This window comes from Phyllostomus hastatus, unplaced genomic scaffold (genome assembly GCF_019186645.2).
Source record: "Phyllostomus hastatus isolate PE091 unplaced genomic scaffold, TTU_PhHast_1.1 phas_scaffold_39, whole genome shotgun sequence".
In the NCBI taxonomy this organism is placed as follows: domain Eukaryota; kingdom Metazoa; phylum Chordata; class Mammalia; order Chiroptera; family Phyllostomidae; genus Phyllostomus; species Phyllostomus hastatus.
In genome coordinates this window covers 18732918-18745100 of record NW_025334028.1, presented here as the reverse complement: position 1 = coordinate 18745100, position 12183 = coordinate 18732918, and the positions used below count along the sequence as shown (strand labels likewise).

Sequence of the window (12183 nt, the reverse complement as noted above, 5' to 3'; positions counted from 1 at the left end):
TAAAATTAGAAACAATGCATCATTACAGCTGTTTGGCATTTTAAGAGCAGTTGTTGGACTTCCCTTCCTTTGACAAGGAAAACAACAGTGGGATGATCTGTTTATTCCTTAAATGAAACAAGAGCTTAAAAAATTACATCGTTTCTTTAATTCCAAAACAGTTCAGAGAGAGCTGTGGTAACAAATAAGACCAACAAGGAAGAAAAGGAGGGCAGCCGTGAATATTAACATTTACAAGTCTTTAGAGAAAAAGCAGGCTTATAGCTACATGGCTACAACATCTCACTCCCTTTCACTTGCTTCAGAAACATCCTGTGAAGTTTCCTTTTGATTCATAAGTCTTATGTGACTTCTTTTCTCTTTTGCTCTTCAGGAGTGAGCTTGCTGATTCCCGCTGGGGCCGTTCCCCAAGGGAGAGTCTACGAAATGTATGTGACTGTACACAGGAAAGAAAATATGAGGTGAATATGTACTTCTGGCACACTTGACTTTATTAATGTCTGATTTGATGGGAATTGTACAATAGAAATAATAAACCCAATATATTTTTGCCTTGAACGCCCTGTGTCTAGCACAGCCTTGTTTTCCTAGACCTCTAAAAGGTTGATTTTTACTTCTCTTTATCTTTGAGTTTGCAGACACTTTGGCAGATCTTGAGTATGGGCTATGGGTAGAAAGCTAGACATCTCCTCCCAAGTGGATCTCTGGCCGTATTAGCTGAAAAAATGGCCATAAACATGACCCATAGATTGTTCAGAGAGACACAGAAATGCGAGCCATAAACTGTCTAGAGAGATCCATGGGCGGACACAGCCACATCAGCTTCGTGTGGCCTGGCTCAAGAATCCAACCTTTCCCCAGTATGGAGTTGAAGGTTACAAGAATTAGACAAACCCTAACCCCTGACCTGTCACCCCCACCTCAACCTAGCACTTGTATTCTCACCTGAAGATTCTTCTTCCTGTGACTTTTTCTAACTTAAGTGTTATCAACCTCTTTATGTTTACCACCTGTAAACTCCACACAGAGCCTTTCTAAATGGAGCCAGGGTTGATTAAAACTAGACTGAATCGAAACATTTTGTTTCAAATGTGTCATAATCATAAAGATGCAGTTATTGTAAGTGAAACTTACAAAAGGGGTTTAGACGTCCTAAATTCAATTTTTAGTCTGGCCTCTAACAAATTATATATGGTATTTCTTGCTTAGTCCCCCCGTAAAGTGCATGTGTTAAATAGTGCTTTAAAGGCCTGACTGATTGTTTCTGAAATACACAGATGTTAAAATAAAGGATGTCATTGAAATAATGATCCTTACATGTAATTTGCCCTGTTTTTCCCAAGGGAAAAGGCATCAGCTCTGTAGTCCTGAGCTCCGAATACAAAGCATTAGTGACAGATGTAGAATCAGGTTACCATTATAACACATTATACCTCTTCTCTTCCCCTCTCTCATCCTCAGAAAAACATCCATTTCTGCTCTTCTTCAGTAGCCGAAAAGCTCTTTCATCATGCTTGCAGGTGGAGATACTGATATTTGTAATCGGTAGGGCCCGGGACATTTTTTCCTCAGGTGGTCTGCTTTCCCTACATAAACACTAGCCTATCTGAGGGAATAATAAAATTTTTTGAGCATTATTCATGCCTTAAATTTGAGCAGCAGAAAATCACTAAAAGGCTTGTATTTACTCACATCAAATATTCATTTTTTCATTCTCAATGCAAAGTAATACTCATGGGCCCAGAGAGACCTTCTTTGCAGCAGCAGAAATGAGGATTAGCAAGCTCCGAGATCCCTTTGTATTTTTCTTCTTTCTCTTGTCCAGAGTCAAGGTTAGCACTAAGTACTTCCATCTCTCAAGGCCAGGCCAACATGGGCATTTTGTCTAAACAGAAATGAGTATTGGCTGTTTTTTATGCTAAGAAGCAGTGAGGTTGTCCATGGTCTCTTATTTTCCATCTGATCAGCATTATCTTTAGCTGAAGATCCAGCCTGAAGGGGCTGCTGCAGGGTCAGGCTGAAGCTGAAAGAGGTGTGTGCTCACCTGCCTCCCAGGCTTTCCTTCCCACAGTTAAGTCGGCATCTGACCAGGATTATTGTACGTTTCAGATGAAAGAGAGAGCAAACAGAAAATTGATAAAGCTGGACACTTCTGCTTTTAGGTCTCTCTGCCTTTGACTCTAAAGAAAAGGAAACAAAAGCCCTCCTTGCCATGCCTACCACCCGAAGTTAAGTGCAGAGGGCATTATTCTATTGAATTTGGTGTGTATCAAAGATGTTGTGTTTATCAAAATGAAGCTAGAGAAACCTCAAGATCTCAAAAGAACATAGGCACAACAGCCCATGAAACAAGGAACAAACACAAAAAGATAACTGTCTCAAATAAATGAGAAAGTTCCTCTCTTCGTTAATTTTCTGCTGCGAACCAGATGGGTTTTCTCTTGTAAAATCACAATGACAAAGATGTATTCTGGATATAGTTATAATACAAAGTACAGCTACCATTATTTCAGCATACTTTGAATTTCATTTATCCTTCCCTACTACTCTGCACGTTATGATGAACTCCACTTTAAAGATGAAAAAACTAAGTTCAGGGAAAAGAAGTTGCATAGCCACTACTTCACAGTGAAAGGAAGAGCAAAAGCACAATTCACACACGGGTGATCTCACTGCAAAGCTCTTCTGCTCCATCTCACGTGCTGTTCGTCCTCTGTCCCACCCATGCACAAGCCAAGCCTCAGCCTTCTCATTCGTGCATTCTGGGGCACAGTGTCTTCCTGTTGCTCACTAAGACCCTTCTCTCCACAAGTGATATGAGAGATTACTTCTTGCAGAGAAGACACTGTGAGGACATCAGGAGATATGGATGTCTCTTCAAGGCATTATGGGAAAATTCTGATTATTTTCCTCCATTCACCTTCTCTCTGATTCCCTTTATTGTATCCAGAACTGGGTGGTTTTCCAGCTGGATGGGATCCAGCTGGTCATCTGCTGATGTGAACCTTCTAAAGGGAGGCGTGAACTTAATTACATGTGGCATAGTGAATGTGACAAGAGGGGCCTTGTCATTACCGAGTATGCTCTGAGAGAAAGCACTGAATGGCAGATGAGCAGCTGAAATGAGCTGCAGGGATGGCACAAGCTTGCCTCTGACCAAACAGGAGCAGAGCTGTAAGGCTGTGCCTGTGATTTCTACCTCCCCCACTGCACAGACCTCTGGAAAGGCTGCAAAGCCTTTTTTGTGCCCCTGTGGACACAATTTCCACGATTAATGACACTCACATGGGTCTTTTTGCCTTATTTCCAGTAGCATTTTTTAAAAAATGAGCCTGGCTCAGACTGAAATTTTACCCATTGTCATTTCTTATTGAAAAACAATTTGAATTGAAGATATAAACATTAATTTTCCCTTTTTCTATACTTACTCTGCACTTGCCTAGCCGTTTTCTCAAAAGATCGAAAAATCAATTTAGACATTCTAAATATGAAGGTAAATAGAACTTTTTTTATAAACTATGGGGGGTGGAAAGTCTTTCAGCAGCCAAGTGGTACAGGAATAACAGTGCTTTTTAAGGATTGCTCTGGTGATGGTGGGTGGGGTGAACTGGTGGTGGGAACAGAAAGACTGCCCCAGAGGTGGAGGGCCTAGTCAGGCTGTGGCAGTAATTTAGATGTGAGGAGAGTGAGGACAGAGCCAGGCTGGAGTCTGATGGATGAAAAGTGAACTGCATTTCAGAAGAAAAAGTATTGCACAGCTGGTTAGAAGTGATGCAAAACCACACAGAATATATACTTAGGTATCAAGCTTTGGACACCGGGAGAATGAAAGTGGTCAGAAACAGCAACTGGTCCCAGAAGGGCAAGGACATTCTGAGTTAGGTGGGCACAGCATGTGCAAGTGGGCGTACAGGATTCGTGCCAAAGATGCAGGTGGGAAGACACCAGTGAGCGGATCCTCCCAGAGAAAAGGCACAGAAGCAGAAAGAGAATTAGGGAACAAACCTTGGGATATAGTCCTGTGTATGGTTTGGTTGTGATGAGCAAAACAAAAGAGAACATGAAAGGATAAGAGTGTTTATCCTGTATGGTGCTTAGCACATAGTGGCTTCTCAAATAAACGTTTTCAATGTAAGAATGAATGTTTCTGAGTGCCATAGGGAAAAAATCAAAGGTAAAGGGAGTTTCAAAATGGACAAGGTAGTTGACAGAGGTATTATTAAAATTAAAATGTAGGAAAAGAATAATGACTTAAAAATTATTAGATTTGTCAACTGCAGGGTATTTATGGTCTTTGGGGTTTTTTTAGGATGAAATTCTAGCATGAGTTAGTAGTAAGACAATTAAAACTATCATATATATTTACAGAATATATAAATAGTAGTGTTTTAGGATAGTGGACCCGAAATCCTTTATGTAGGTAATTATATAGTAGGCAGTTTTCATTTATTTGAACATGTTGCTTGGAACTTTGTAAACAGTAGTTGGCATTGCATACCCGGTGAAACACAGGGTATTCTCCTTTTAATCAGTGCCCTCAATTTCTCCTTTGAAGGAACAGCTATAAAGAGACTAAAGGAGGACTAGGGGGAAGGAGGATGAGTCCAGGTATATTTGAACCTTCTTCTGTTACCGTTCTCTGCAATGTTTATTTATTGAAATCATACTTAAAGAAATGATTCAAGGTGATTTGTGAAAACACAGTCTTTTCAATGGGAGAATAAATTTAAATAGGTAGATTTAAAAAATGAGAAAAATAAGATTAGAAAAGGTAAGATAAAGTCGAGCAAACAGTTAGGATATAAAATACCTGGTGTAATTCCCAGCATATTTCTGATAATAGGTCATGAATTTACTATTTTGGAGGTTATTAATTATAAGATCCATGTGTCTATGAGAAAAAATATTCCTGGAAGAAGCTCAGTGATTTCTCTGTGGTTATTCACAAAGAAGACATTTTGTTAATACAACAAACAACATCCTTAAATTGAAAACAGCAATGTGTTTCATAGGTCTGCCTCTGTTAGTGTCCCTCAATGTAAGTAGATGGTATAAGGCCCAGATATAAATTAAGTAAATAATTGCACAAGGATTCAGTAGCTCAATCCAGGGCACAATACTTTTACCATTCTCTTAATCTGGGGATTGATTTTGGCCTGTCCAGGGAAATGGTGGCACACCTCGAGAACAGCTTCCTTTTTCTTCCCCCTCAATTGAGCTTTTGATAGCAACTGAGTAAGATATTCCTTGTCAGATACCTAGAGTTCAAGGAATAATTCAAGTTGCCAGTTATATGTGAAACTCTGTGCTTTAAAAGGCAGCTGAGCCTAGGGTGGGATGACTTTCCGAGGGACCAAAGACACGAGTGTTAATAGAAGGCATCTCAGCTCCACACAGAGGTAAATGGACACAGCCTCTTTTCAATAAGCAAAGAGGCAAAAAATTTCTCAAGGCCCTAAACCCAAAGAAGCAACACAAAATATACCATTATGTGAAAGAAACCAAATGACTATGTTTGAATTCTAGCTTGGCCTCTGACTAGCTGGGCGGCCTTAGGCAAGTGTGTTAATATCTCCAAGTTGTAGTTTCCTCTTCTGGAAAAGTGGCAACATAAATATTTATCCTAACTACCTTACAGGTGTGCTGTGAGCAGCAAATGCAATTGCTTTTGTGAAAGTTTTGTAAATTACGTACTTCTGTGTAGGAGAAGTTCTCCTTGTTGGTAACAGCAAGGAAAAGATGAGAAAATCGGACAGGAAATGAAAACTCCCTTCTGAGAGCTTGTTCTATAGGCCTCAGAGCCCATCCGGCATTTACCATCATATTATTGCTGTTGGACTTAGAAAAGGTTTTAAAATATTAATCGGTGTTCATTACTGAATTTCTACTTAATTGCTGCTTTTGCAGCTAATTTTTTGCTTTGCATTCATTTCCATATCATCTGCAATTAATATTTACACAATGTTTGCTTAAGTAGCTTGGATAACACATAGTGTAAAGGAGTCAAACCCTTGTCTGCAAACACATGAATCAGACTTATTTATATTTATTTTCTACTATTTTTATTTAATGGAGTTTAATACCATCTCTTTATATAAATAAAGAAAACGCAAGTTTAAACACTCTGACCTTTGGAACATCTTAACCATCCCTAAGTCACTCCTTCCATAACCGTTTGGAAATACTTCTAATTTCAACACTTCTTTCATTTTGAAACCATACAAAAAAAGATTTTTATCATTATTCTTCTTTGTTTTTCATTCCCTGTTATGAATTTCACTCCACTACTTCCCTATTCATTACATTTTTGCACCTCACTGGGTTAATAAATTCTTTTGACACCTACTGCCCCTTCCTTCTCTTCCTATCCCTCCTCCAGGAATGGCACCCATCAATATTGCATGCCAGGGGTGTGCTTGGAGAGCGCAGGTCTGACAGCTCCCTGGCCCAGCAGGGAGCCTCCTTCCTTCTGTTCCAACTCAGTGATGAAAAGAACCCCTCCTCCTTCTGCCTCCAGCACCACCGGCTGCTAACAGCAGACTGAGAGACAGATGTTTCCAATCCCCAACTGTATTGCAAGGACCACTTGAAATGGTTTCCACTTTAGTTTCCTTCCTTAAAAGTCTAATGCTCCATAGACACAGGCAACAGCATGGTGATTACCAGAGGAAAGGAGGGGTGGGAGGAGGTAGGAGAGGGTATAAGGGGAATGAATGGTGATAGAAGGAGACTTGACTTTGGGGGGTAAACACACAGTACAATATAAAGTTGATGTATTATGGAAATGTACACCTGCAACCTATATAATTTTATTAATCAATGTCACCCCAATAAATTCAATCAGAAGTTAAATGACATAAAATTTATTTTTTAAAAGGTTTAATGCTTAAGGTATACTTGTAACTAAAAGATAAGTAAGCACGGTGCCCAGGAAAATGCAATCATTGATCCCCCCCATCTCGGGTAGGAAAAGCAGAATTGAAAAAACTCAGGGCACATAGAATAATACTAACTATAACATAATGAAAGTAAAACTTTACTTGTGATTTAAGAGAATGAATTTCAGACTGGAAGGAAGGAGGAAAAACTGGGTTAAGAGGAAATGAATGTGAGGGCAAAGGGGGTAAAAATGAGTTCTCAAGCTGCCAGCCACTTTAATACTCCAAATACAAGTACAATTCCAACTACTTTGATCATTTCAGATTTAATAAGGCTATGTTGTTATCCAGTGAGATGGAAATATTAAAAGACTAAAAGTTGTCAAAAATTGTTCTGATTTTCTAAGTAGAAGAAAAAACAAACCCATAAGTTGGTGAGATTCTAGTAAAATTTTAGAATGAGAGAAGAAGCAGTGATAACCAAATTTTATTAAGGAAAGAATACGCTAAATTTTAATTGAGTCCTCAGAACTGATAATAATAATTGTCAAGAACTAGAGGATCTCTGAGATTTAATGTTACTCATGAGCTATCAAATTGGCCGCCAGTTTTGTGAAAACTGATAGGTGGCACGAGAATCCTGGTCAGAGACAAAGCACAGTTTATTACTCAGATCGATAGCACTGTCCAGAGTATTATCACTTTTGTGCTAGTTCCCTGAGCCCTGGTTCTGAGAGAGTGATGCCAAGAGAGTCTAACATCTACACACTCAGTGGCTGTATTTCAGGAAAGGTCCCCTGGGCTAAGGGCACCTGAGCCTTTCATAATGGGAGGTAGACAGTCTGCCGTTTGCCCCAGGGATAAGCACTGTCTTTGTCTTCCAAGGCTTGTGCTATGCGATTGCCTTGAAAACATAGTCGGGAACACACTAAAACATGGAACTCCACGGAGAACAGTTTCCAACAGCATTGAAAACAAACAAAACAGTAACAACTGCTTTCACTCACTGAGTGTTAAATGAGGCAACAGATATAAGCTAACTTCTAGATTATGTAGTATTTAATATATAAACCATAGGTAAAGACTAGAGAAAAATCCATTTCCAGTGGCCATTGCTATTATAAAGAAATTTGGTACGTCCCTTGCAATATCCATGGGAATGAAATGGAAAGATGTGACATAGACAATGTACATTTTAATGGATTTATATTTGACTGAACTAAATAACTCAAAAGTATTGACGTCAGGCTGAAGAGATGTTTCAAGTGGTGTCCTTGAAAAGGTCTCTGTCTTTGCCCTATCCTTGCCTTACAATCTTATCAGTGAGTGGAATGAGGACATAAACGGCAGGCATACTAGATTTATGGAGGACGAAAGACTGGGTGAGACAGCCAATATTTGGAGTAAAGATACAGCATTAAGAAATAGATGTCCTGAAATTTTCTCTGACACCATTAAGGTGAAATTAATAGCTAAATATAAATTACTGTACATAGGTTCAAAAGCCATCATCATTGAGATCACATAACTATGGAGATTTAGCCAAAGAGCCTTCCAGATTAGAAATGCATAGAGTGGTTAGTTTAACAGATTGCTCAGCTTTCCTGGGACTTTATTGCCTCGTTTTATAAAGGAGTTGCTTAACCATATTATCTCCAACTTCTCATTTAACTCAAGCTTGCTAGTTAATATTCATAATTACTTGATTGAGAATAATCTAAGGCAACAACTTTGTGAGTAATGACTCATAAAAAAAAAAAAACACTAGTCTCCCTAACTGTGTACTTGAACATTACATTTATTTCAAGATGTCCCACTTTAGTGAAGACATTGAAACACTGACAGACATCTATATAAAAGTGAAGATAGAAATATAGGGAAGTTCTGAAAATCATGATTTTTCTAGCTAAAGTTAAAAAAAATTGAGGAATTGAGAGGATGTTTGGTCTCAAATACAGAAGACTTTTTAGAGATGTAATAACAATCCTTAAATATTTTAAAGGTTTTCATACCTAAGTGGAGAAGAGGCAGGTCATGGACATGTGAAGAGAAGGGTCTGGGAGGAAGATCATGTTCATTCTAAGGAAGAAGTGTTGTAAATGTGAGTTGGTAATAGATGAGGTGATCCTTGGTAGTAGGAGACTACAATTTTGGATGTGTCAAAAGCACATACCACATATCAGCATACTGCAGAGAAGCTCCTGTTTTGGACAGAAGGTGGTACTGATTGGCCACAAGGGTTCTTCCTTCTCAAAAATTCTGAGCCAATGATTGCTTACCCATTATCTGACAGTGCAGTGTTGAGACCTGTCACTGAGCAGGCATTGGCTATGGTCTCAACACTAGCGCTGTGAGACGTCGGGCAACCTGCTCCACACCTTGTGAGCACTGACTTCCTCACAGACCATCTGATAATGTGGGCTCATTCATCCATTTGTTTGTTGATTACAGCCTTGTTAGGGAAAATATTTAAGGCAATTTATTAAAAATGTGAAATAAAGATTTTGGATCTTTAAGGTTCTTTCCATCCAGGCACTCATAGGATAAAGTATACAAAGACAGAGATTCCGTTTTAAGTTGCTACAGAAATACAATTCTGTATTCTGTCTGGTCACTTTTGAAAGAATGAGTTTGCTATACTAGTCTGAATTATTCCTGAAAGTCATTTGGAAGAAATTTATCTCTAGGGTACCCCTATTCTGAAGTGATTTTATTGAAGTATTTTTCAAGTTAGGTCCCAGAAACACAAAAGTACTTAAACCCCTGTGAGACCAATGGCAAGTGTTATCAGAACACATGGTTATATAACTTCATTAGAGGAGCTGTGCTTCTTCTCATTCATTCCATCCTGAAATTGTACATGAAGTCAGGGGAAGTCACCGAAGGGGGACCTGTACCTGAGGGAAGGGGATCCAAGAGGGTCTGGCAGACCCACATTATCATGGAGACCTCCAGTTGTGAAAGGTCCAGGTCTTAGAACAAAGAGTATATCTTCTAATGTGGCTCTGCCTTAACCACCACCACCCCCCCCCCCCGCAAAATAAAAAAGTCCAAAAAGAAACTATTTGTTCAAGTTTTAGATGTAAAATTTCAAAGAGTACATACATACAAATACTATGGAAATGTCACTGATGCTGTTCTCTGCTGTCCTAGGCCACCCATGGAAGACACTCAGATGCTCTTGACCCCTGTGGTGAGCTGTGGACCTCCCGGAGCCCTGCTGACCCGCCCCATCATCCTCACTATGCATCACTGCGCAGATCCCAATACCGAGGACTGGAAGATACAGCTCAAGAACCAGGCAGCACAGGGCCAGTGGGAGGTGAGCTTCTCTTGCGATAAATATGGAATGCAGGAGTAATCCGTGCAGATAAGCAGGAGCAACCATGGGAAGGCTTTTATTTCTTAAAGCAAAATATGGATGGAATTTTATCTTATACTCAAAATGAGAAAGTGTGCAGGTGGAACAAAAAGAGGGGAGAGAGAGAGAGAGGGGCCAGAAGGGGGAAAGACAGAGTGACAGACTGTTTACTGAATACTTTATCCATTTACTAGTAGACACAGAAAATCATGATCAAGCATGGTCAAGTTCCCAGGGAACATGCACTTAGGAGTCTTACGTGAGTCCATTTTGGAATATACACACTATATCTTGGGAAGAGAAATACATATATTTTAAATTTGCAACTAGAAAAGCATGAATCTGGGTCAGAAAACGTTAGGCACTTAATTGCAAACAAGTCCTGGGGGTCTAGTCCCTCTGAACCTGACCTGGGGAAATAGCAACAGTCTTCCAAACCTCACCAGAATGAAGAATACCTCCAACATCTCGAGTATCTGTGGCTGTTGTCCTCAGGACTTCTTAGCAATGGCACCTTTAGCAATCCTGTTCTTGGCATCAGAATCCTTCAATTAGCACCTGTCCTACAGTTAGTTAGGTGTGATAAGATTTGTTATGTTTAGCATGAAGATTTTATATCTAACACCTTTTAAAAACTTTGTATATTTTCATTATTATCCCTTGAATAAACAGTATCTATTGTTTAAATGGAAAAGAGCCAAGGAAAAATTACATTTTAGATTATTCTCAGGAAAGCATATTTCAGGAATATGTTAATAAAAAAATAGCAAATAATTTTAAAAGCTGTCCCTGTATTTTTGTATGATCATTACAAAGACAAGTATCCAATCTATATGTTATCTATTTTGTGATTACATATCATATTTCTCTTTTAAGAGAGAAATTTTTGAAAAATGTACATAAATATTCATGATCCTAATAATTTAGGGAAAAGTCAGATTAGAGCTAGAACAGCAGCCGGGCGTTGTGGGCGTTACCTGAAGCTGCCTTCTGTGGACATGCTCTCCTTTAGCCACCGGAGGGCATTGCTCCTGGCCGGAGGACCTCAGGTCCAAGACTGAAGTCTAGGGATGAACTTCATGTTAAGACCAGACTTAACTAAATCTTGCTTCAGTTCCATTAAACTGTAAATGATTTACCCCCAAAATATTCCAAAGTCTCAGTCTCAAGTAACCCCAAATTGTTTGCACAATTCTCTGCCTAATACCCTAATACCCTGTCTTTGTCTGGATAATTTGAATAATAATAATCTGAGTAATAATAATAACAATAATAATAATAATAAATAAAAGAAAAAGATGAGAAGAACAGAGAGAGAAAGGACAATCCATACGAAAGTGCTCCTACTTATGACAGGGACATGGGGCATCTTTATTCTTGACCAATCTTCTAGGAGGCTTTCTGGCTTTCTGTCACATGCCATTATTAGTTGAGGCTCAGGGCATGTCCTTGCCCTGCTGCAGAAAGCAGCATCTTTCCAGGTGTCCTTTGGGGGCTGACATAAACCTGCAGGTGCTGAGCTTCTACCTCTCTTTCCTGGGCACAGGTTCAGTTAAAGGAACGATTCATGGATGCCATGAAAATGCCGCACTCGTTAGAGCTCAGACAGTGTTGCCAGGCCTAACGAATAAACAGCCACCTGAGGAGCCTACTTCCTTCATATCTTTGTCCAGCCATGGGGACTCAATTTATAATGACACATTCATTCATTTTTTGTACACATAACCATTTGCCCACCATGAGACAGGCCCACTGACATGCAGGGGAAGGCAAAGCAGATATAGTCCCTGCCTCTGTGGACATGAAGTAGCTGATGCAGAGGGTGAGTCATACCCGCACATGTATTTTATTTCTCCCACATCAAATTTTTTTTTAATTTGAATTCATTAAGTAGGAAGGTTCACATAAAAAATCTGAAGTCCCAGCTTTTCTTGAAAAATTCCA

At 39.4% G+C, this 12183-nt stretch overlaps 1 protein-coding gene across 1 annotated transcript in view; it reads left to right on the top strand.

The window, feature by feature from the left end:
- UNC5C (unc-5 netrin receptor C) overlaps positions 1–12183 on the top strand; it is a 349058-nt gene that overhangs the window by 307264 nt on the left and 29611 nt on the right. The window contains exons 11-12 of the mRNA XM_045820399.1: positions 374–461; positions 10032–10200. Of these exons, the coding sequence (XP_045676355.1) occupies positions 374–461; positions 10032–10200 (257 nt within the window). The remainder of the gene's footprint in view (positions 1–373; positions 462–10031; positions 10201–12183) is intronic.